Source organism: Rhinoderma darwinii, chromosome 8 (assembly GCF_050947455.1).
Source record: "Rhinoderma darwinii isolate aRhiDar2 chromosome 8, aRhiDar2.hap1, whole genome shotgun sequence".
NCBI lineage: Eukaryota > Metazoa > Chordata > Amphibia > Anura > Rhinodermatidae > Rhinoderma > Rhinoderma darwinii.
The window spans coordinates 32,621,089-32,645,133 of NC_134694.1; the positions used below are offsets into that span (position 1 = coordinate 32,621,089).

The following is a 24,045-nucleotide window of genomic DNA, read 5'->3' on the forward strand; positions in this document are numbered from 1 at the left end:
GTCGGCTGTATTTTACAGCAGACACCCGGGACTAACAGGCGGGAGCAGCGATCGTGCTGTTCCTGGCTATTTAACCCCTTAAATGCTGCGGTGAGGCTTTGAAAAGAGGGGTTCGGAGCCCTCTGACAGCTAATTGCCCCCCCCTACAGTGAGATCGGGGAGAGAAGATGTTAAGCACTGCCTGTAAAAATGACGATATACTGCAATAACAATCACTGGTTCAAGTCCCCTAGGGGGGCTAATAAAGTCTATGAAAAAAAAGTTAAAAAAAGTTTTAAGTAGTGAAAAAATATATATATATATTAAACGTTCCATTTTCCCCCTATAGTAATGTAAAATATAAAAAAAAGTAAACAAAATTTATATCGCTGCGTCCGTAAAAGTCTGAACTATTACAATATAGCATTTATTTAACGCGCACGGTGAACGCCGTAAAAATATAAATGTAAAACTCCAAAATCGCTGTTTTTGGTCAACTTAGCTCTCAAACAAAATGTAATAAAAAAGTTCTACGTACCATAAAATGGTACCAATAAAAAGTACAGCTCGTCCCGCAAAAAATAAGCCCTCACACTGCTCAATCTGTGAAAAAGTAAAAAAGTTATGGCTTTCAGAGTGTGGTGACACAAAACATTTTTTTTTTAACAAAAGGTTTATTATCAATAAAAGTAGTAAACAAAAAAAAAAACTACATAAATTTGGTATCACCATAATCATATTGAGCCACAGAATAAAGACAAGTTGTCGTTTTTTACCGCATGGTGAACACTGTAAAAACTAATCCCAAAAAACAATTGAGGAATCACAGTTTTTTCCAACTTCCGCCCGCAAATTATTTTTTTTCAGCTTCCCAGTACATTATATAGAACTATAAATGGTACGAAAAGAAACTACAACTCCCGCAAAACATAAGCCCACACACCATTCTATTGACGGAAAAATAAAAAAGTTATGGCTCTTGGAATGCGGGGAGTGAAAAACGAAAATCAAAAAATGGCTTCGCCCTGAAGGGGTTAATAAAATCTGTAAAAAGTAATAAAATCAGCAAAAATGGAAAATGAAAGGCAGTTGGCCAAGGATAGTAAAACAAATCCCAAAAAATTCTTCAAGTATATAAATGCAAAAAAGCCAAGGTCTGAACATGTAGGACCCCTAAATAGTGGTAACGGGGAGATGGTAACAGGGGATTAAGAGAAGGCAGAGTTACTAAATGGGTTCTTTAGCTCTGTATATACAACAGAAGAAAGAGCAGCTGATGTAGCCGGTGCCAGTGCTGTTAATACATCAATTAATATACTGAATTGGCTGAATGTAGATATGGTCCAAGCTAAATAAAATAAAATAAATGTGCACAAGGCTCTGGGACGAGATGGGTTACACCCTAGAGTTCTTAAAGGGCTTAGTTCAGTTATTTCTGTGCCCCTCTTCATAATATTTAGAGATTCTCTAGTGACTGGTATAGTGCCAAGGGACTGGCGCAGGGCAAATGTGGTGCCTATTTTCAAAAAGGGCTCTAGGTCTTCCCCGGGTAATTATAGACCAGTAAGCTTAACATCCATTGTGGGGAAAATGTTTGAGGGGCTATTGAGGGACTATATACACGATTATGTGACAATAAATAGTATTACAAGTGACAGCCAGCACGGTTTTACTAAGGAAAGAAGTTGTCAAACCAACCTGATTTGTTTTTATGAAGAGGTGAGCAGAAGCCTAGACAGTGGGCCAGCTGTGGATATAGTGTTTTTGGACTTTGCAAAGGCATTTGACACTGTCCCTCATAGACGTCTAATGGGTAAATTAAGGACTATAGGTTTAGAAAATATAGTTTGTAATTGGATTGAGAATTGGCTCAAGGACAGTATCCAGAGAGTTGTGGTCAATGATTCCTATTCTGAATGGTCCCCGGTTGTAAGTGGTGTACCCCAGGGTTCAGTGCTGGGACCACTATTATTCAACTTATTTATTAATGATATAGAGGATGGAATTAATAGCACTATTTCTATTTTTGCAGATGACACCAAGCTATGTAATATAGTTCAGTCTATGGAAGATGTTCGTGAATTGCAAGCGGATTTAAACAAACTAAGTGTTTGGGCGTCCACTTGGCAAATGAGGTTTAATGTAGATAAATGTAAAGTTATGCATCTGGGTACCAACAATCTGCATGGATCATATGTCCTAGGGGGAGCTACACTGGGGGAGTCACTTGTTGAGAAGGACCTGGGTGTACTTGTACATCATAAACGAAATAACAGCATGCAGTGTCAATCAGCTGCTTCAAAGGCCAGCAAAATATTGTCGTGTATCAAAAGAGGCATGGACTCGCGGGACAGGGATGTAATATTACCACTTTACAAAGCATTAGTGAGGCCTCATCTAGAATATGCAGTCCAGTTCTGGGCTCCAGTTCATAGAAAGGATGCCCTGGAGTTGGAAAAATACAAAGAAGAGCAACTAAGCTAATAAGGGGCATAGGGAATCTAAGTTAGGAGGAAAGATTAAAAGAATTAAACCTATTTAGCCTTGAAAAGAGACGACTAAGGGGGGACATGATTTACTTATGTAAATATATTAATGGCACATACAAAAAATATAGTGAAATCCTGTTCCATGTAAAACCCCCTCAAAAAACAAGGGGGCACTCCCTCCGTCTGGAGAGAAAAAGGTTCAACCTGCAGAGGCGACAAGCCTTCTTTACTGTGAGAACTGTGAATTTATGGAATAGTCACCGCAGGAGCTGGTCACAGCAGGGACAGTAGATGGCTTTAAAAAAGGGTTAGATAATTTCCTAGAAAAAAAAACATTAACTCCTATGTGTAGAAATTTTTACCTTCCCTTTTCCCATCCCTTGGTTGAACTTGATGGACATGTGTCTTTTTTCAACCGTATAAACTATGTAACTATGTAACTATGTAACACAAGCTGCACACAAAAAAAGAGCCTTTCTATTTGTTATTTGCGTGCTTAATCCGTTCACAATACCACATACAACAGTACAACTCGTTTATTAACTCCACTTATGCAAAAGCCAATTAATCCAACAAACCCAGCAATAAACACATTGACTTGTGGAGTATACGCCAGCAACGCTGAATGTATTGCGCCGAAGTATGTAACTGTACGCTATACAGATGCATAGTCTCCTATTGTAAAAAACGTAGTAAAAGAGTAACACTTCGGTATTGAAATGTGTAGTTAACTATGTATTTCAATGCAGCATATACAAAGGTATACCAACATATGCCATCTGACCGTATGGTAAAAGGTCGTATTTCAGGCCTATTATAGGCAAACGTAAGCTAAACAAGGCAGGAGTGACAAAACAATTGCAATGAAGGGCATAATTCATCAAAACTGACTAACAGAAAATCTGACCCTGTTGTTCATAGCAACCAATCAGAGCTCTGCTTTCTTTTCTTAACGGAAACCTGTCAGTGACCTTATGCTGGGCAGTATAAAGTAGTGACAGGCATGCTGATTTCAGGGGTCTGTCACTTATGTGTGATCATTATGTGATTTTTGTTAACTTACAGTTTAAACGTTGCAGCATTTGCATTGAGCTGGGAGGAAGGAGTTTGGCATATTCATGAGCCGCCCCACCTATGATGATTTGTAAAAAAATATAAAAATAGGACCATCGGCGCTGCACGATGAGACAGAAGATTAGACGACTTGGATGACCATCATGGAAATATTTAATGAAGGGCTACGCGTTTCGACACCGAACTGGTGTCTTCATCAGGCCAGTACAGCTGTAGCGTAGCCCTAAGTAGCGTAAATATTTCCATGATGGTCATCCAAGTCGTCTAATCTTCTGTCTCATCGTGCAGCGCCGATGGTCCTATTTTTATATTTTTTTACAAATATTTTCGGGGAACAACAAACCCCATTTGTTGTGATTTGGACTTGGCAGCAGCAGTTTCATTACCACCACTATCTTTGTGTCCTTGGGCCAGGTGAGCGTTTTCTCAAACAAGATTGCTCCTCTGCCCCATCTTGCTTTTACTTTGCACCATGTGGCGCCGTGTCTCCTTTTATTTCCAATTTTAGTTTACCTATGATGATTGACAGCTTTCTCAATATGACTGTAGCCACCGTGTATCTGCCCTCAGAGTGGGCAGCATAAAGTCACTGACAGGTTCCTTTTAAACTACTTAAATGAAAGCTGCACTGTGATTGGTTGTGATGGGCACCAAGGCCTGATTTTCTGTTAGACAGTTTTGATAAATAAGTTCTAAAATGTTATATGACTGAGTGCCATTCTATTACGAATCTATATGACAATATAATACCTTCACAGGAGAGTCCATGAGAAGTAACACCAGACAGGGCCTCTCTGCACACATTACAGAATGTGGGTCTGGCATGTGAACAGGCGTACCAGTTGTGCATTCCCGAAAAATGTTCCATATTAAACTGGGTCGTCTGAAAACAAACATAGTGTAACAATGTAACACTCATTGTGTAAAATACCAACTTCACAATGATTATCTTGGTGCAGGAAAACTGAACACAATAATGGTTTGATACAAATCATTCCCTACAGGATATGCTGCAGTATGACATGAAGTTATTGACTGCACTTACTGCCATGGGCTGATTATAATCCAAAAATCAACCACTAAGGCCGGATTCACACAAGCGTGTTTGGTATGTGATATACGGACCTTATGTCGGCCGCATTTCCCGGACCGAACACACTGCAGGGAGCCGGGCTCCTAGCATTATAACTTTGATGCTATAAAACTGGATCCCTGCAGTATGAAGGTAGGTGTCCCTGTCTCTCCGCGGAACTACTGTCCCGTACTGAAAACATGATTACAGTCCGGGACAGTTTTCTCGCAGCGAGGCAGTGACACCTAGCGTCATATATAACTATGATGCTAGGAGCCCGGCACCCTGCAGTGCGTTTGGTCCGGGAAATGCGGCCGACATATGGAACATATATCATGGACCAAAGATGCTCGTGTGAATCCGGCCTAAGGGTGTAGTCACCGCACTGAAAAATGCATGCATTTCTACTGCGATTTGCAAACTCATTAATCCCTCCTAACCCCAAAGAGCAGTTGGATCATTTCCCTGGATCAAATAAAAATAATTAATTGCTACACTAATTATATCACTCAGTGCCTTTTGTCATTTGATAAGAATCTAGTTCTTTTTTTTAATGTTGTCATTGTATCTGCCATTACTACCTCTTGGGGTAGGGCATTCCATAGCTTGACTAATCTAAGGCCCAGTTCACACGGAGTTGTTTGGCGCTGATTTTGACATGGAAACCGCATTGGAATGAACGCCAAAAAAGGCCCCAAATCTCCCTCCATTGATTTCAATGGGAGGCAGAGTCGGTTTCTATCCCGTAGCCGCTTTTGGCCGCTTGCCGGGAAAAAAAGCTGTATGCCCTTTATTGGAGCGGTTTCCGCCTTTGAGCCTCCATCGAAATCAAAGGGAGGCAGAAAAAAAAACACGGCACTCGTTTAAAGCGTTTTTGCCGTGGTTTTTGACCAGAAACCTGCCCATGAATTTTGCATTCGAATAGTTAGAAAACGCCTATAAATGTGTGCCAAAAAAAGCGCTAAAGAAATGCTAGAATTTCAAAATCTGCCTCAAAAATCCTTAAGCAATTTTGAGGCAGATTTTTTTCTGCCTGACAAAGACCTCCATGTGAACTTACCCTAACTGTAAAGAAACCTTTCCTATATTGACATCTGAATTGCATTTGTAAAGGGACGGTTACTTTGTCCTTTGTACAGTTCTTGGAATGAAAAAAACAAGTGTCACTTCTTTGTATTGACCACACATACTGTATATTTATACTGTACATGTTTTTAAGATCACTTCTAAGTCGTTGCGTTCCATTGTTCTGCTCCGTCAGAGGAGTAGAACAAGGCAATATCGGAGACAACAGTTTCATTGCACGATGCACACCACCGACGGCTGGCGGAAACCATTGACTTTAATGGGTTACGTTGGCTTTTCATCATGCTGCTCTATTATCTCCAGTAATCTCAGCCGTATCAGCGACAGAGGCCCCTAATGGCCTCGCAGATGCGAACGAGACCTAAATTTTATCTTCTAGTTTTAAAATCTAGTCACCGCCTTTGAACCCTCTTATCTCTCCTATATCCTTTTTACAATGTGAAGCTCAAAATGGAATCTCGTATTCAAGATTCATTAAATATTCATTAAATATATAAACGGAAGAGCATTAATATACCTCATTAAGATCCCACTTCTGGACAGATTTGATGGCTCCTATCCAATCTTCCATCTCTTTCCGATTCTCAGCACACAAGATGAGCTTACGGAATGGAGTAATGACCTGTGTAGAGATCGAAAGGGTCAACATCCAGTGAAGATATGCTTTCAAAAGTGAAGTCTAATTGTAATTCCTTTTTCGTTTTTCACATTATTAAAGTAGATAAATTATAGATTTTGAAACCTTGCTTATTTATATGATCTTAATATCATACCCATACAAAAAATATTATTTGTTTAAATTCACATATGTATTGGTACAATCTCTACATATATGTATACATGTGATCTTTGTAGAATATGAATTGTTAAAGGAGTGGTACCTACCTCTAAGTGCTAGAGCGGAGAGCCGCTAACAAGCAGTGGTTCTTGCTCTGGTCACTACAGGGAAAAAGAGTGGCCAAAATCAACTTCTCCTTAGGCAAATCAACCTTGTGCCGTGGGTCTTGGATATTAACCAGTTCCAGACCAGACTATTTTCCCCTGTTAATGACCAGGCATAGTTTTGCTTAATTTTCGCGTCTTTATTTTTCTATGATACATGGGCTTTATTTTTGTGCCATTTTTATATTAGCAAATGTTTTCTGTTATCAGGTAAAAATGTAAAAATAATAACACCAAAAAGTCTTTGGTATTTTTTTGAATAGCACAAAGTGCCACTATAAAACATTTCTAAAGCTTTTCCTCCTTTCCATTATAGTCATGATGATACAGGGCATGTATAGTTTAAGATTTGTCAGAGCTGGACTACATTTTAACATTACATTAAACATGTAAAGGGGCTGGTATAATTTATGGGGCTGGTATAATTAGCATGAAGCCTCCTTATATACGCTATAGAACTGATCTAGGTCTGCCAAGACTCAGCAGCTCCTAAAGCTACCCAGTGATCATGTGATCGCCGGGACTGGATCAGAAACTGTCATTGATTCTTCTTGAACTCTATTCATCACCCTCCGATCCAGCACAGACGGATAACACCTTTACCGTATTCTAAATATGCATAACTTTAGGTATGGCTCTTACAGTGAACAGTTATCTATTTTTCTTCATTTTTTTTTTAATGATATTCTTATTATTTCAATATACTACTAAATGACTTAGTAGGACTGGGACATAAGACAGTCAATTATGGGACTATTTGTGAATTGTGACACCTAACAACAATAGTAACAACCCAGTAGATGCAGGTGACAAATGGGACAATTGGAAGGTAGTATTTGGACTTTAAAAAACAGGCACTTTTTAGAAAGCTTTTATCTTATAGTTCAAAACAACATGACCAGTGCATAGAATATGTGAGCAATAACTGATCAATACTGCTAAGGGTATGTTCACACGTAGAGTCAAAAACGTCTCAAAATACGGAGCTGTTTTCAAGGGAAAACAGCCCCTGATTTTCAGACGTTTTTTGAGCAACTCGCGTTTTTCGCAGCTTTTTCGCAGCGTTTTGTACTGCCGTTTTTGGAGCTGTTTTCATTGGAGTCTATGAGAAACGGCTCCAAAAACGTCCCAAGAAGTGTCCTGCACTTCTTTTGACGAGGCTTTTTATTTTACGAGCCGTCTTTTGACAGCGACGCGTAAAATGACAAGTCGTCGGAACAGTACATCATAAGACCCCTTGAAATTAATGGGCAGATGTTTGCCGACGTATTGGAGGCGTTTTTTCAGATGTAATTCCAGGCGTAAAACGCCTCCAATACGTCTGAAAATAGGTCGTGTGAACCCAGCCTAATACTCACCAGTTAAAAACATAGTAGCGATACTATACTTGAAGACTAAAAAGAGACAATCTGGTGCTAAGACTGCCAATTTGTGGCAGCTATATAGGTTTTTTATATATACCTGTGGGGTGACCTGAAGAGGGCTGTACACAGGAGAAACCCTCGCAATCTGACACATTTGGAGCGCTTTTGCAAGGAAGAGTGGGCAAAAATTGCCAAGTCAATATGTGCCATGCTAATAGACTTCTACCCAAAAAGACTGAATGCCGTCATGAAGTCAAAGGGTAATTCAACAAAGTATTAGTTTGAGGCCAGATTCACACGAGCGTGTGCGTTTTGCGCACGCAAAAAACGCGGCGTTTTGCGTGCGCAAAAGGTACTTAACAGCTCCGTGTGTCATCACCATATGATGCCCGGCTGCGTGATTTTCGCGCAGCCGCCATCATTATGACACTACGTTTGGATGTTTGTAAACAGAAAAGCACGTGGTGCTTTTCTGTTTTCATTCATAGTTTGACAGCTGTTGCGCGAATCACGCTCGTCCCACGGAAGTGCTTCCGTGTGGTGCGCGTGATTTTCACGCACCCATTGACTTCAAAGGGTGCGTGATGCGCGAAATACGCCCAAAGAATGGACATGTCGTGACTTTTCGCAGCGGACTCAAGCTGCGTAAAAATCACGCAACTGTCTGCACGGCCCCATAGACTAATATAGGTCCGTTGCACGGACGTATATCCCGTTCGTCTGAATAAGCCCTGAGGGTGTTCATATATATGCAACCACATTACTTTTTGTTCTTGACTTTTATTTTTCCACCCTAAGGGTATGTTCACACGGCAGCCTCCGTTACGTCTGAAATTACGGAGCTGTTTTCAGGAGAAAACAGCTCTGGCATTTCAGACGTAAAGGCAAGTGCAGGCGCTTTTCGCTGCGTCCATTACGGACGTAATTGGAGCTGTTTTTCTATGGTGTCAATGGAAAACGGCTCCAATTACGTCTCAAGAAGTGACAGGCACTTCTTTGACGCGGGCGTCTTTTTTACGTGCCGTCATTTGACAGTGGCGTGTAAAAAAAATGACCGTCGGCACAGAACATCGTAAAGCCCATTCAAATTAATGGGCAGATGTTTGCTGCCGCTTTGGAGCCGTATTTTCGGACATAATTCGGGGCGAAAACGCCAGAATTACGTCTGTAAATAGGGTGTGTGAACATACCCTAAGGGTATGTGCACACGATAGCTGCCTTTTACGTCTGAAATTACAGACTGTTTTCAGGAGAAAACAGCTCCGTCGTTTCAGACGTAATTGCTCCTCCTCACATGATGCTAGGCATCTTTGACGGCCGTATATTTGAGCTGTTCTTCATTGAATTCAATGAAAAACGGCTCAAATTACGTCCAAAGAAGTGTCCTGCACTTCTTTGACGAGGCAGTCATTTTACGCGTCGTCGTTTGACAGCTGTCAAACGACGACGCGTAAATTACAGGTCGCCGGCACAGTACGTCGGCAAACCCATTCAAATGAATGGGCAGATGTTTGCCGACGTATTATAGTCGTATTTTCAGGCGTAAATCGAGGCCATTTTAACAGGGGTGTGTAGACTTTTTATACTCCTGTAGATATATATATATAAATATATATATATATATATATATATATATATATATATATATACTGTGTAGGCAGTCAATGTGAAATCCCCTTTAAAGTTACAATGTCCTACAAAGTAGATCATCTAATGAGAACCACATTTACATAGTGCCAATTATGCAAGGTAATATGTAGGGCACATATCGATATTCTTCAATATTTTTGTGCATATGGTACAATAGTGATTAAGTATGCACTATTTTTTTCTGATACAAAACCAGTGGCAAAATCTGATACCAATCACATTGATTTTGGTCAGAACTACAGTACTGCCTTCCAGTATTTGGATCATGTGTTAATCTAACTAGGTTCATATGTGTATGAATTTTGCATGTCCTGTCCATGTTTGTCTGGATCCTATGATTTCCCCAAACGCAGTAAAAATATGTTTAGATTCATCAAAGACTATGTACAACTTTGAAAACGCCTTGAATCACTGTTATTGGTGCAACTTTGTAATGACTTTTTATTAAATATTATCTTTACTTTTTCAGATACAGCTGCTTTGTATTCTGTATACAGAGCAGATGTATCTTGCGCTGAAACCTGAATCCGTCAGGTCAGTGGCACTTACGGGTTCAGTCAAAGCGGGTCCTGCGTGTCTCTGAATATACAAATGCCATTGACGGACCCAGGTAGCTGGTGGGCAGGGATTATGAAACACTGATACCTAATTACCAAAAGGCAACAAAAATAGCCCTTTTACCCAGATGCCTACTAAATATTCAGTATGCAAATAAAATGTAACTTTTATTTGATATAAATTAAAAGCAACTACATAAATTTTAAAATAACAATGCGGTCTGATGATCCAGGTGATCATTTAGTTAATATTAACTGTCAGTATGTGACTGGTGTTATACAACCTCTGCAGCACACCAGCTATCTGTGAATGGCGGCTGCAGAACACTGATGTTAGAACACAAAATATCAGTTACCGCATTAGGTTAAAATTAGGAGAGTCCCCCCGACATGCTTCACCCCAGCCGTGGCATCCTCAGGGGTATTATGAACTTAAATGTGATCGATAGAGAGACACGCAGGGCCCGCTGACCTGACGGATACAGGTTTCAGCGCTAGATACAGCTGTTCTGTATACAGGATACAAAGCAGCTGTATCTGAAAAAGTAAAAATAATTTTTAATAAAATGTAATTACAAAGTTGCACCAATCACACTGATAGGCACTTTTATTTAAAAAAAGAAAATCATTTGCAAAGGTCTACATAGCCTGTAAAGGGGTTGTTCAGGCACGGAAAACTGATGACCTATCCACAGAATCGGTCATCAGTATATGATCAGTGGAGGTCCAACACCCAGACCCTGCACCGATCAGCTGCTCTGGCTGCCTCCGGGCGTCGGATGTTGTGCAGTGTAGGCAGAGTTCGGAGCCAGAAGCAGATGGCCCCGTACACTGCATAGTGGCCATGATGCAGAACAGCAGCTCTGCTCCTATTCAATTGAACAAAATCAGAGCTGCAGTACTACAGCTCGGCCGCTATTCTGGACCGGAGCCATCTGCTTCCGGCATGGACATCCGGTGCCTAGAGGCAGCCGGAGCAGCTAATCGGAACGGGGTCCATGTGTCGGGCCTCCACCAATCATATTCTGATGACTTATCCTGTGCCCGGACAACACCTTTAAATTCCACTGAACTGATCTAGTGCATGTTGTGTTGGGGATCAGGGACAAATTTGCCGTTGATCCAGTTGGACTAAACACGCATCTGAAAATATCTAACAGGGATTGAGCACTTTAGTCACTAGTTCACCAAGGGCTGAACAGGCCACCAGATTACATGGGTTATCAGAAACTGCACAATCCGTCACACCTTCCACCTCAATTTATTTTATTCAGCGACAAAAAACACTTCAGGTAATGTAAACAGTCAGGTATTTCTTCTACATTCTACCACCATTAGTCAGGGTTAATAGTGTTCTATTATGTAAATTTGACTCATAGCCCATAAATAGCACACACATTCTTAACCAGTTTAACAAGAGCTTTGGTATTACAAAACCTAACCTGTTCCTGTAACAAAATATTTTTTTTACTGTACTATTCATTTCCTTCATATCTTCTCAGTCAAAATAAGGTTCTCAAGTTCTCCGATCTTGTTCATTTACATTCCATGGTATAGAAAGTCTATCAAGCATGTTTGATGTGACATACAGTACTGTGCAAAAGTTTTAGGCAGTTGGGGAAAAATGCTGCAAAGTAAGAATGCTTTCAAAAATAGAAATAATTAACAAAATGCAAAGTGAATGAACAGAAGAGTAATCTAAATCAAATCAATTTGGTGTGACCAGTAGCAGATCCCCATAGGGGTCTATATTTGTTTAGGGGGGTCCGGTCTGGAACCTGCAATAGTTTATAAGGTCTGGGGTCTGTATGTGTTCTAGGGTCTGGTCTGGGGTCTGAATTTATTCGTCTGAGTTAATGTATGGGCCTGTGGTCTGAATTTTCTTAGGGGTCTGGCGTACAGAACAATTTAGTTTTTTTGGGGGAATTTTTGTGTTGCTATAGAGCAGGGGTCTCAAACACGTGGCCCCTGAGACTGTCATCTGCCCCGCGGGAAACCGTAGCTCCCTCGGGAGAGGAGAGAGCAGGCTGAAGGAGGAGCGTCCATCTGAGTGTTAGAAGCGGCTCTGGGACTCTGGCTCTGGGGAAGCCCCTGACATCACTGTCCATATATGGACAGTGATGTCAGAAGCATAGCGGGAGTCCCAGGAAGAGCGCTAGAAGTGGCTCTGCTCTGGGACTACGGCTCTGTGGAAGCCCCTGACATCAATGTCTATATATAGACAGTGAATTCAGGAGCAAAGCTGCAGTCCCAGGCAGAGCAGACTCCAGCTCTGGGGTTGGCCCTGACATCACTGTCCATATATGGACAGTGATGTCAGGAGCAGAGCTGGAGTCCCAGGCAGAGTGCTCTGCCTGGGACTCCGGCTCTGTGGCTGCCCCTGACATCAATGTCAATATATGGACAGTGATGTCAGGGGCTTCCCCAGAGTTCTGGAGCAGAGCCTATACTAGTGCTCTGCTCTGGGACTCCGGCTGAGGTGCTGCCCCGGATCTCACATTCTGGTCCAGGAGGATCCCCTGACGTCACTGTCTATGGCTAGTTATGTTAAGAGCTCCTCCAGCAGAGGAATCCCGGCCAAAGGGTCGGCAAAGCTCTGGCTGGGAATTCCACTCTTAGAGGGAGCTGAAACAGGAATAATTTACTATGACACACTACGCATATTTTTGTTGGCATACAAATCTCTAATGAACCATGGTTATAGTCTTTTAGCCTTGTTGGCAAAACTTCAAAATGTATTTCACACTTTGAATACTCCAGAATTTTTTTTTTACCATTGGTATCTCACTCCGATAAAACGTAAAAAAATGTTTCCCAGATTTTCAACTATATTCGGGAAATGTAAGGCATCGGAAGGGACTTACCTCCATCTATGGTGGGACTACCCTGTAGTCAAAGCCCTATGGCTTAGTGTTCCACTTGTTATCAAGGTTCGTATTCTCTAATCACTACCATATTGAAAATTGCTCAAAACTGGAAGGATGTCTGTCAGCCAACATTGAAAATGATAATCAAAGGTGTGAATGACAACTATTGGCATGAACTAACGTATGCTGGTGCCAATTGTGCTCGTTCTGGGTTGATAACTTAATGTAAGTTGTGGCTTGATAGTACTTACAGCACTAACCCCCCCATCCTATTTCTGAGTAATTACATGTCATAAATGGTTGTTTTTTCTTCCCTGGTTATATTTCTTATTGGATTTGGTTAAGAGAGTTTATATATATATATAGGCGAGTATTCTTTCTGTCACAATTTATTTGTATGAGCTTCTGCCTAATCACATATGCACCTATTTTATTGTTGTCCATCATTGTATCCACATCGAATATCTTTGTTATACTCTTTATCATTTGAATGTTCTTTTATATTCTAGTACAATGATAAACAGCTGACTAATGTGTTTCTGACATTTAAACGCACTCTTTATGTTATGTATTTGTTACATTTTTAAATAAAATTTTATGGACAAAAAAAAATTCTTTTTGTTGGCAAATAGGGAATTTGACTACACTTTAATCCCATCCTGATCAAATTCATTTATTAAATCAATATATACATTCTAGGGTCAGGATTTAATTTACTTGCTCGTACTGATTATATTTAAGGTATAAACTTTTTCGCACAAATACTGGGGATTCTCTTTTATTAGATTATTCTGTATTGTTCCTATTGTACCTATGTGTGCCCCGATTTTATACAGAGGTGTTTGAAGTAATTTTTCTGTATGAATCCCACAGAACAAAATTATTGCATGTTCCATAATATACATGATGCTGTAATATGGAGGTATTCTTCCCTACAAACACTTCTTCTAGAGGAGACTATCTCTGGGATAAAGCACTGTACTGAGGCACCATATGGCGGCACTTGCAGTGCCTGTGGCTTCATTGTAGGGAGCCACAGAGACTCTGTTTCTTCTTAGGAGACTCACACACGAGCGTGTTCAGTCCGTGATATACGGTCCGTACGTCAGCTGCATTTCCCGGACCGAACACACTGCAGGGAGCCGGGCTCCTAGCATCATAGTTATCTGTGACGCTAGATGTCCCTACCTCCCCGTGGAACTACCATCCTGTACTGAAAACATGATTACAGTACGGGACAGTTGTCCCGCAGCGAGGCAGTGACACCCAGCGTCATAGATAACTATGATGCTAGGAGCCCGGCTCCCTGCAGTGTGTTTGGTCTGGGAAATTCGGACGACATACGGACCGTATATCACGGACCAAACACGCTTGTGTGTGGGAGGCATCACAGTCTCTGCATGTTCCTGAGCCATTGGGGTATGTTCAAACATCTTTTTTGCTGCAGATTTTTTGTGCAGCCCACACTAAGGGTATGTTCACACAGGATATTTAAATGTGGGCCAAAGTATTTTAGAAAGTTGCATAATACTATAGAATGATTAAGCATTATTTACAGAATTAATGAAACCCCATAAGTTCAGCTCCAACACCCTTTGGGTATGTTCACACGACGTGTTTTCAGCCGTAAACGTCCCGAAAAATGGCTGAAAAAACGGAACCAGAACGCCTACAAACATCTGCCCATTGATTTCAATGAGAAATACGATGTTCTGTTCCGACGAGACTTTTTTTACGCCACATTTTTTAAAAAACGACGCGTAAAACGAAGAGCATGTCACTTCTTGAGACATTCTTCATTGACTCGATAGAAAAACAGCTCCAAAAACGGTCATAAAAAACGCAGCGAAAAACAGCTCCGTATTTTCAGCCGTATTTTGTTAATCGTGTGAACATACCCTAAGGGCATGCCCAGACGTGGCGGAATTCTTTCGCAACTGTCCGCATCAATGCCGCAAAGAATCTGCATTGCAGATTCTGTTGCGGATCTGCCCAAAATGGGCATTAAATTGATGCGGACTAGCCGCTGCGTATTGAGGTGAAAGTACTTCCCTTCTCTCTATCAGTGCAGGATAGAGAGAAGGAACAGCACTTTCCCTAGTGAAAGTAAAAGAATTTCATACTTACCTGCCGTTGTCTTGGTGACGCATCCCTCTTTCGGCATCCAGCCCGACCTCCCTGGATGACGCGGCAGTCCATGTGACCGCTGCAGCCTGTGATTGGCCGTCACTTAGACTGAAACGTCATCCTGGGAAACCGGACTGGAGGAAGAAGCAGGGAGTTCTCGGTAAGTATGAACTTCTATTTTTTTTACGGGTTGCTGTATATTGTGATCGGTAGTCACTGTCCAGGGTGCTGAAACAGTTACTGCCGATCGCTTAACTCTTTCAGCACCCTGGACAGTGACTATTTACTGACGTCGCCTAGCAACGCTCCCGTAATTACGGGTGCACACACGTAGTCACCCGTAATTATGGGTGCACACACGTAGTCACCCGTAATTACAGGAGCCCCATTGACTTCCTCAGTCTGGCTGTAGACCTAGAAATACACATGGGTCCAGCCAGAATGAAGAAATGTCATGTTAAAAAACCAATACGCTCCGCAGCACACATAACATCTACATTACATCTGCAGACTTCATTGCGGAATTTTGAATCTCCATTGAAGTCAATGGAGAAATTCCGCAATGAGTCCGCAACCAGTCCGCCACACGTCCGCAACAACCATTGTATGCTGCGGACACCAAATTCCGCACCGCAGCCTATGCTCCGCTGCGGAATTGTCCGCAACGTGCAAACGAACCCTACTAAAAAGCTGGATTTCTCCGCAGCGGAATTCCAGAGCAATTCCGCCACGTCTGGCCATGCCCTAAGGGTTCTATGCTATATCCTTTTATGTCCACGGGGAAAAAACATTAGTCAGAGGGCATGACAATCATCTCTCACATCTGTAACATCTCCAGCCGCTATTAGGTGCAAGTGCCCAAATAAAATGTAACGCCTTATATGGTCAGGATCCTGGTGGTTTTCTGGTGTGAGAGCCATGCTCCTTCTTCATGTCCTTCTTATTTCTCCCCTGTCCCCGTATAGCTACAATGGGGTTTGGTTGGGGTGGATGTGTGCGATGGGCTGGTCCTACGAGCGCCTCCATCCCCGATTTATGTTTCTCTTTTTTTAAATTCAATGGGGTGGGGAATTGCTTACAATTTAATATGCATGTGAGTGTTGCATCTGCATTGTTTCCTTTATAAGCACAGCGAGATAAAAATAAGAGTTATTTTGTTTTCATTTCCTTTCTTTTTTTTTCCCTCTCCTTCTCCCTTCCCCCCCCCCCCCCCCCTCATCTATTTATTATGCTCGACCAGTTAGGTCAACTTTTGGTGATGATTAATTCGTGTTTGATGGAAATTTAAATGATCCTCTGGACTACTGATTGTATTACATTGTTCCCCCTCTCCTTCTTTCCTTCTGTTTCCCCCACAAACTTAATTGTTTGAAAAAATGTTCAATAAAAGGGTTAAAAAAAAAAATATATGTCACGCCTTATGTTTTACACCCTGACATTTTATATATCCTCAAAGGGTATGTGTACACACAAAATCAAAAACGTCTCAAAATACAGAGCTGTTTTCAAGGGAAAACAACTCCTGATTTTCAGACGTTTTTTAATCAAAGGCACGTTTTTTGCTACGTTTTTATGCGGCTGTTTTGAGAAACGCCCACGTAAAAAAAAACGCCCCGTCGGAACAGAACGTCGTTTTTTCCAGTGAAATCAATGGGCAGATGTTTGGAGGCGTTCTGCTTCCGATTTTTCAGCCGTTTTTCAGAACGTTACGGCTGAAAACACTTTGTGTGAACATACCCAAAGGGTGTTGGAGCTGAACATTATGGGGTTTCATTAAGTCTGTAAATAAGGCTTAATCATTCTATATTATTATGCAACATTCTAAAATACTTTGGCCCACATTTATAATATGCTGGGCAACATATTTATTAACCATTTGTGACAGAATTTAAAGCCATATGCACTTTGCACGTCATTTTCTATAAATGAGGTGAAAAATGGTTGTGGCTTACTGCTTGGCTGAAATTTAGACACATTTATGAAATGTCACATTGCAGCAAATGAGAAAAAAAAGTTTCTTCTTGGCTGCAGCAGTCACATAGGAAAAATCGTCATCCCAGGAGGCAAGCCTGGAAGAAGAACAGAAGATAGCGTCGCTATGACAACACCCGTTATAAGTTTTTAGTTTTTTTCCTGAGCAGCACTTGGCTATTTGTTGGGGGTTTTACATCCCCATTGAATTCAATGAGAAAACCCACAACAGAAAACAAAGAAAACGCAGCAGGGGGAACCCGGCCTAAAAGCAAGTAAATATGTGTTTGTACATGAGTGCAAAACATTTGTCAGCTTGGATTGGAATTCTATGGTAGAAGAGAGTTTGAGGCTGGGTTCCCACAGGCCAGATACACACGGTAAAAAAACGCAGCGTATCTGACCTAGAACCCGCAACAAATTCCGCCCAAAGAAACGCACCAAATTGCAGCTGAAAAAAATAAGTCTATACTTACCCCTGGCCGTTGTCATGGCGATGCCTCCCCCTGTTGTCTGTACAGTCCGGCCTCCTGTGACCTCCTGTGCAGCAGTAACATGGGATGATACATTATCCCAGGAGGCCGGCCTGGGTGAACTGCAGAAGAAACTGTCACTATGACAACGGCCAGGCTGTAAGTATTAACTTTTTAATTCATTATACAGAAAAAAGTTTGATTTTTTTTTCTTATTTGCAATTTTTGCGACAGAATCACAAAAGTCGCAACACTTGACTTTTTTTTGCAGGTTTTACATCCCCATGGAATTCAATGGGGAAATCCCACAAAAGAAGGGCAACGATTCTGCAGCAATTTAAATTCCCCGCCGCAGGTCAATTTATGAACTTTTTTGCTGCAGATTTTTTTCTGCAGAGTGTGCATGAGATTTGTTCAAATCTCATTCATTTTGCTGCTGCTGCTGTAAATGCTGCGGAATTTCCGTACAGAATTCCTTTGCGGAAATTCTGCAGCGTTTACGCTTCATGGGATCCCAGCCTAAGGGTGGAGTCATACGCGGCAGACTTTGTTGCAGAAATCTGTCGCGTGTGAATCCACCCTAACACAAAAAAGTGTTATCACTATACCGTAAAGCTGTTGTTGATGTTCTTGGTACTGGTCTCAGCGACACTGGCATCTGAAAGGTCAACTTCATCAAATATCAGAGACTGCAGAAAAAAGGATAATGGTTAAGGTGCATTTACATTAAACAAATTTCTTACACCACCGATCAGCAATAGCCAACTTCCAAAATCGTTCTGACGATAAGACGAATGTTTACACCATTGCAGTTCTTGTACTATAAGGCCTTGTTCACACGGCGCTCAAAAAATATGACATGTAAACGTGTCAAAAACGCTAGCAATTTTGCAAAGCACTTTTTAAAGTACAGGCGTTTTTTAGATGTATTTTTGACAGGTTTTTTTTATGCGTAATTAGGACTCCCATTGACTATGGAAATTAGGTGCGTTTTCGACCTGTTTTACACGCCAGGAATTGACTTGTTGCTTCTTTTTTTACACGACGCATTTTTTAAACACGTGTGCGTAAGAAAACATGTCGTATGCATACAATGCGTTTTCCCATTTATGTCAATGGGAAGTTTAAAGCATTCGTTTTGGACGTGTTTTTTGGCACGTAAAAAGTGCAAAACCTGCGTCGAATACACGCCGTGTGAACAAGGCCTAAAGGATTTGGTTTGCTGACTAAATTCCACTTGCACTGTAGTACAGTACTACTACAGTATTTTTTCATATATGGACTATCAGTTTTTCCAATAAACACTATTTTTCATTAGAAATGCTCGGACTATAATAATAATCGCAGCCTGTAATCAGCCATTTACAGTTTAATGACAGAACATGAAATAAGAAAAAAACTTGGGGGAAGAACATTGCAAAACAGTAGCTTTAACTTTTAGTCTGGGTATTTTCCGGCATTACATTTGGCAGAATGTCCCAGTAGAATGCAAGTAAAAAAAAAAGTATACCAAGCATTAGACCTTTTTTTCATACAGCTTTGTTACAGTTAAGTATAGTCGACTAGACTTTTTAATACAGTAGAGGCACAGGTATACAGACAGAGACCGGATTTCCCAATAGATGGAATCTGTGACGTATGCCACTGTAAAAAAAAATTATATTGCGTTGTACATGTTTTTTACTGTTTGCCTCTGCATAGAGTAGCATAGTCCCCAATGTATACTGGCCTGAAATATGCCAAAAGGACACTATTTTTGCATATACGCCAGATGAATTGGGGTCTATGGATACATCACTTGGCCTTCCAAGCTTATCTCTCCCCAAGTGAGCACACAGGGAAATACAGTACGATAGGTCAGTGGCAGGGGCGTAACTAGGAAAGACTGGGCCCCATAGCAAACTTTTGACTGGGGCCCCCCCTCCCCTGGGTGTCACACAACCCCCCTTGTAGATAGTGCCTTTTTTACAGCCCCCCCTGTAGATAACGCCATACAGCCCCCACTGTAGATAACGCCATACAGCCCCCCTGTAGATAACGCCATACAGCCCCCCTCTGTAGATAACGCCATACAGCCCCCCTCTGTAGATAACGCCATACAGCCCCATGTAGATAACGCCATAAAGCTCCCCCTGTAGATAACGCCATACAGCCCCCTTTGTAGATATCTACAGGGGGGACTCTGTATGGCGTTCTCTACAGTGGGGCTGTATGGCGTTATCTACAGGGGGGCTGCATGGCGTTATCTACAGGGGGGCTGCATGGCGTTATCTACAGGGGGGCTGTATGGCGTTATCTACAGGGGGGGCTGTATGGCGCTATCTACAGGGGGGCTGTATGGCGTTATCTACAGGGGGGCTGTATGGCGTTATCTACAGGGGGGCTGTATGGCGTTATCTACAGAGGGGGCTGTATGGCGTTCTCTACAGAGGGGGCTGTATGGCGTTCTCTACAGAGGGGGCTGTATGGCGTTCCCTACAGGGGGGAGCTGTAAGGCGTTATCTACAGGGGGGGCTGTATGGTGCTATCTACAGGGGGGGCTCTATCTACAGGGGGGCTGTATGGCGTTATCTACAGGGGGGCTGTATGGCGTTATCTACAGAGGGGGCTGTATGGCGTTCTCTACAGAGGGGGCTGTATGGCGTTATCTACAGGGGTGGCTGTAAGGCGTTATCTACAGGGGGGCTGCATGGCGTTATCTACAGAGGGGGCTGTATGGCGTTATCTACAGGGGGCTGTATGGCGTTCTCTACAGGGGGGCTGTATGGCGTTATCTACAGAGGGGGCTGTATGGCGCTAACGCCATACAGCCCCCCCCCTGTAGGGAACGCCATACAGCCCCCCTCTGTAGGGAACGCCATACAGCCCCCCTGTAGGGAACCCCATACAGCTCCCCCTGTAGGGAATGCCATACAGCCCCCCCTGTAGGGAACGCCATACAGCCCCCCTGTAGGGAACGCCTTACAGCTCCCCCCTGTAGGGAATGCCATACAGCGTCCCCCTCCCAAAAAAATGTGACCTACAGTGTGTCCTACAAAAGACATGCATCCCCTATCCACAGGATACATGTGTGATCGCTGGCATTGATAGGGAGAACGGGGGACCGAAAGTCCCCTGAAGTTCTCCATGACTAACCTCGGACTCAATAAAAATGAAAGGAGCGCTGGTCACGCATGCGCACAAGCGCGACCGGTGCTCCATTCATTTCTACGGAGCTGCCGACAGACCCCGGAAGTCCGAGGTTTGTGATAGAGAACGTCAGGGGACTTTCAGTCCCCCGTTCTCCCTATCAATGCCAGCGATCACACATGTATCCCCTATCCTGTGGATATCCTGTGGAGAGGGGATACATGTCTTTTGTTTAATGGCAGAGCGGGGAGATACCTCCCTGCTCTGCCGTAGTGTTCAGTGGCGTCGCGCTGTAGAAGCCATAGCGGCTGCTAGCGGAGCCTCCGGCCATGGTGGGGGCCCGTGCCGGCGGGCGACACGGGCCCCCTCATACCGCGGGCCCCGTAGCAACCGCTACGGCTGCTACGGCGGTATTTACGCCACTGGTCAGTGGTCTATAGCTCCAGAGCAGTTGGGTCAGAAATGCTTGCGGTTGCAGCTTTACCAAATCTGGACAGCTAAAGGTCTCCGGCTACTCCACTCCATTGTCTATCATTTAAAAGATTTATGGGAATATTTAGAGACGGTAGAGGATAAAAAGGGCTGCTGGCTATGTCTCTAAACAGGGAATTATTAAACTATATACAAAAACACAAAACTTAATTTTTTGTACTTAGTAAAAAATCCCATTAATGTCCAAACTTAATTTTAACGGTCCCTCTTCCTTGGATCCTTAATAACAGTGGTTCGGAGTTGATTTGATTATTCTATTATTGTCATCCATCTAAAACCAAAAAATATTTTTAATGTTTGCCACCTTTGAGTCCTTGGCGTAGTACAATGTCCGCCCTCTGAGTTTAAAATAGCGCCTTTTCCATCTCTGGAACGAGCTGGTCTGTTTTAGCAGAATTCCTTCCTTTACACTTTTCTGCAAAAAGACATTACGAAATCAGTTTACAAATTCCAGCGTGGGTAAAAAAAAAAGCACACAAGATATTGACAAACTAAAGGTAATTAAATAACTGTCTCCCAACTCCACCATAAACATGCGTGCTCGGCTCCGCATAGTAATACCGGTTTATGAGGCGGTCTACACAAACAGCGTTTTGTATCAGATGATTAGGTTCCCCCTTAGACCTCTCTTTTCAAGACTAAATAAATAAAAAAAATACATGATTTTTAAGATTCTCTATTCTCCTATTTAATTTGTGGCTCTTTTTTGTACTTTTAACTACTTCAGGACATCCTTTTGATAAACCGCTGCCCATAACTGAACTGCATATTCTAGGTGAGGCCACACTAATACGCTGTAAAGCGGTAAGTTTATATCCCTATCCAACAAGTCCATGCTTCTTTTATTACACAAAATGATCCTTCTATCTTAAAAGCAGCAGATTGACATTTCTTGCTGTTATTTAAGTCTATGATTTACAGCTACACCCAGATCCTTCTCTACAAGTGACTTCACCAGTTTTACTACCCCTAGGACATATGGTGCATGAAGATTATTAGTACATGTATAACCATAGATTTATCCATGTTGATTTATCTCACTTCTCCAAAGTGGATCTCTAAACACTCAGTATATATATATATAATTGTATATCTGAAAAAACGACAATATTCACTTTGCACCATCCGCTGTGTATTAATTTCTGATATATACCTGTAAGGTCAAAATGCTCACTACACCACTTGATAAATGCCTTGAAGGGTGTAGTTTGCAAAATGGGGTCAATTATTGGGAGTTTCTTTTACTGTTTGATTTCAGAGCCCCTGCAATTGTTGATCCAATGTTGTGTAAAAAAAAAACTCAAATGCGCATGGTGCTCTCCTGAGCCCTGTCGTATGTCTAGGCAAAAGATTAGGGCCACATGAAGGGTGTTTCTAAAACCAAAAAACACAGCATAGTAATCGGAGAGCTGTCTTTTCACAGTGGCAAAATCTGCCCACAACATATTGGGCACTGAAATGGCAAATCTATGGAAAAATTAAAATTTTCACTCTGCAACATTCACTGTGCACTAATTTCTGAAAAACACCTGTGGGATCAACATGCTCACTGCACCCATAAAAACACCTTTCCTGAGGGGTTTTTTCTAAAATGGAGTCACATATCAGGAGATTCCACCGTAATTCACCACAGGGACTGTGCAAATGCGACATGGCACCCAAAAACCATTCCAGCAAAAACTGTGATTTATAAGCTAGATGGTGCTCCTTCTCTTCTGAGCCCTGCCGTGTGCCCAAACAGAAGTTTATGACCTCATATGAGGTATTGCCGTATTTGGGATGTTTTTGTTCCTATTACCCCTTGAGACAATTAAAAATTTTGAGCTAAAACTACATACAGATGTAACAAACTTTACCTTGACTTTCAACACGTTAAAAATGCTGACAAAAAACTTTAACTTGTTTTTTTTTCTATGGCTTTTGAATGGCTTAAGTGATAAACTATCAGGCTGCAGAAAATTATCAGAGTCAAGAAAAGGATTGCTATATCTGTATTACTGGAAAAATCTTAGGCTACATTAAGACGAACTTAGCCAACCTCGGACGTGAAAAACTGCAGTTTTTCACGTCCGAGGTGCACCCGCGCAGGACGTGTTATTACGCATCCTCTATAGACTAGAGTCTATAGAGAGATGCGTGAAGCGCCAAAAAATAGGACATGTCCTATATTTTGACAGATCCTTCACACACTCTGTTGAAACAACGGTCGTGTGAACGGCCCCATTGAATTACATGAGTCCGTGTGACGCCCATTGATTCAACAGCCGTCACACGGACTACATATACGCTCATCTGAATGAGCCTTAATCTTTCATTTTCACGGCCCAATTCAAATAAAATCTGTAAGCACCTGTGGGGCCAAAATGCTCACTACACCCCTAGATAAATTCTTTGAGGAGTGTAGTTTCCAAAATGGGGTCTTTTTGGGGGTGATTCTTATGTTTTGCCACCTCTCAGGGCCCCTGAAAACCTGACATGGTGTCTGGAAAACATCCTAATAAATAAAAGGCCACAAAATCCACAAGGTGCTCCTTCATTTCTGAGGCCTGCGTTTCAGTCCAGTAGCATACTAGGGCCACATCTAGAATATTTTTTAAAAACTGTAGAATCAGGGTAAGAAAGTTTGAGATCTGTTTCTCTGCTATCCCTTACTGGGGTGATTATAGGGTGTAGAATCTCATGAATCTTTAAGTTTTTTACCCTTATCCTCTGCAAGGTTGTATGAACTTTTCTCGTTGGCTTTCCAGGTTGAGTTTCATCAGAATAATCATTG

At 42.0% G+C, this 24,045-nt stretch overlaps 1 protein-coding gene across 6 annotated transcripts in view; it reads right to left on the minus strand.

Annotated features, from left to right (window-relative positions):
* The window catches only part of LOC142659435 (diacylglycerol kinase eta-like), a 257,916-nt gene that overhangs the window by 151,893 nt on the left and 81,978 nt on the right, over window positions 1-24,045 (minus strand). For all 6 annotated transcript variants that reach the window (XM_075835574.1, XM_075835573.1, XM_075835568.1 and 3 more), the window contains 4 exons: window positions 21,577-21,687; window positions 18,260-18,340; window positions 6,218-6,322; window positions 4,293-4,425 (listed from right to left, as the gene is read on the minus strand). In XM_075835574.1, the coding sequence (XP_075691689.1) occupies window positions 4,293-4,425; window positions 6,218-6,322; window positions 18,260-18,340; window positions 21,577-21,687 (430 nt within the window). The remainder of the gene's footprint in view (window positions 1-4,292; window positions 4,426-6,217; window positions 6,323-18,259; window positions 18,341-21,576; window positions 21,688-24,045) is intronic.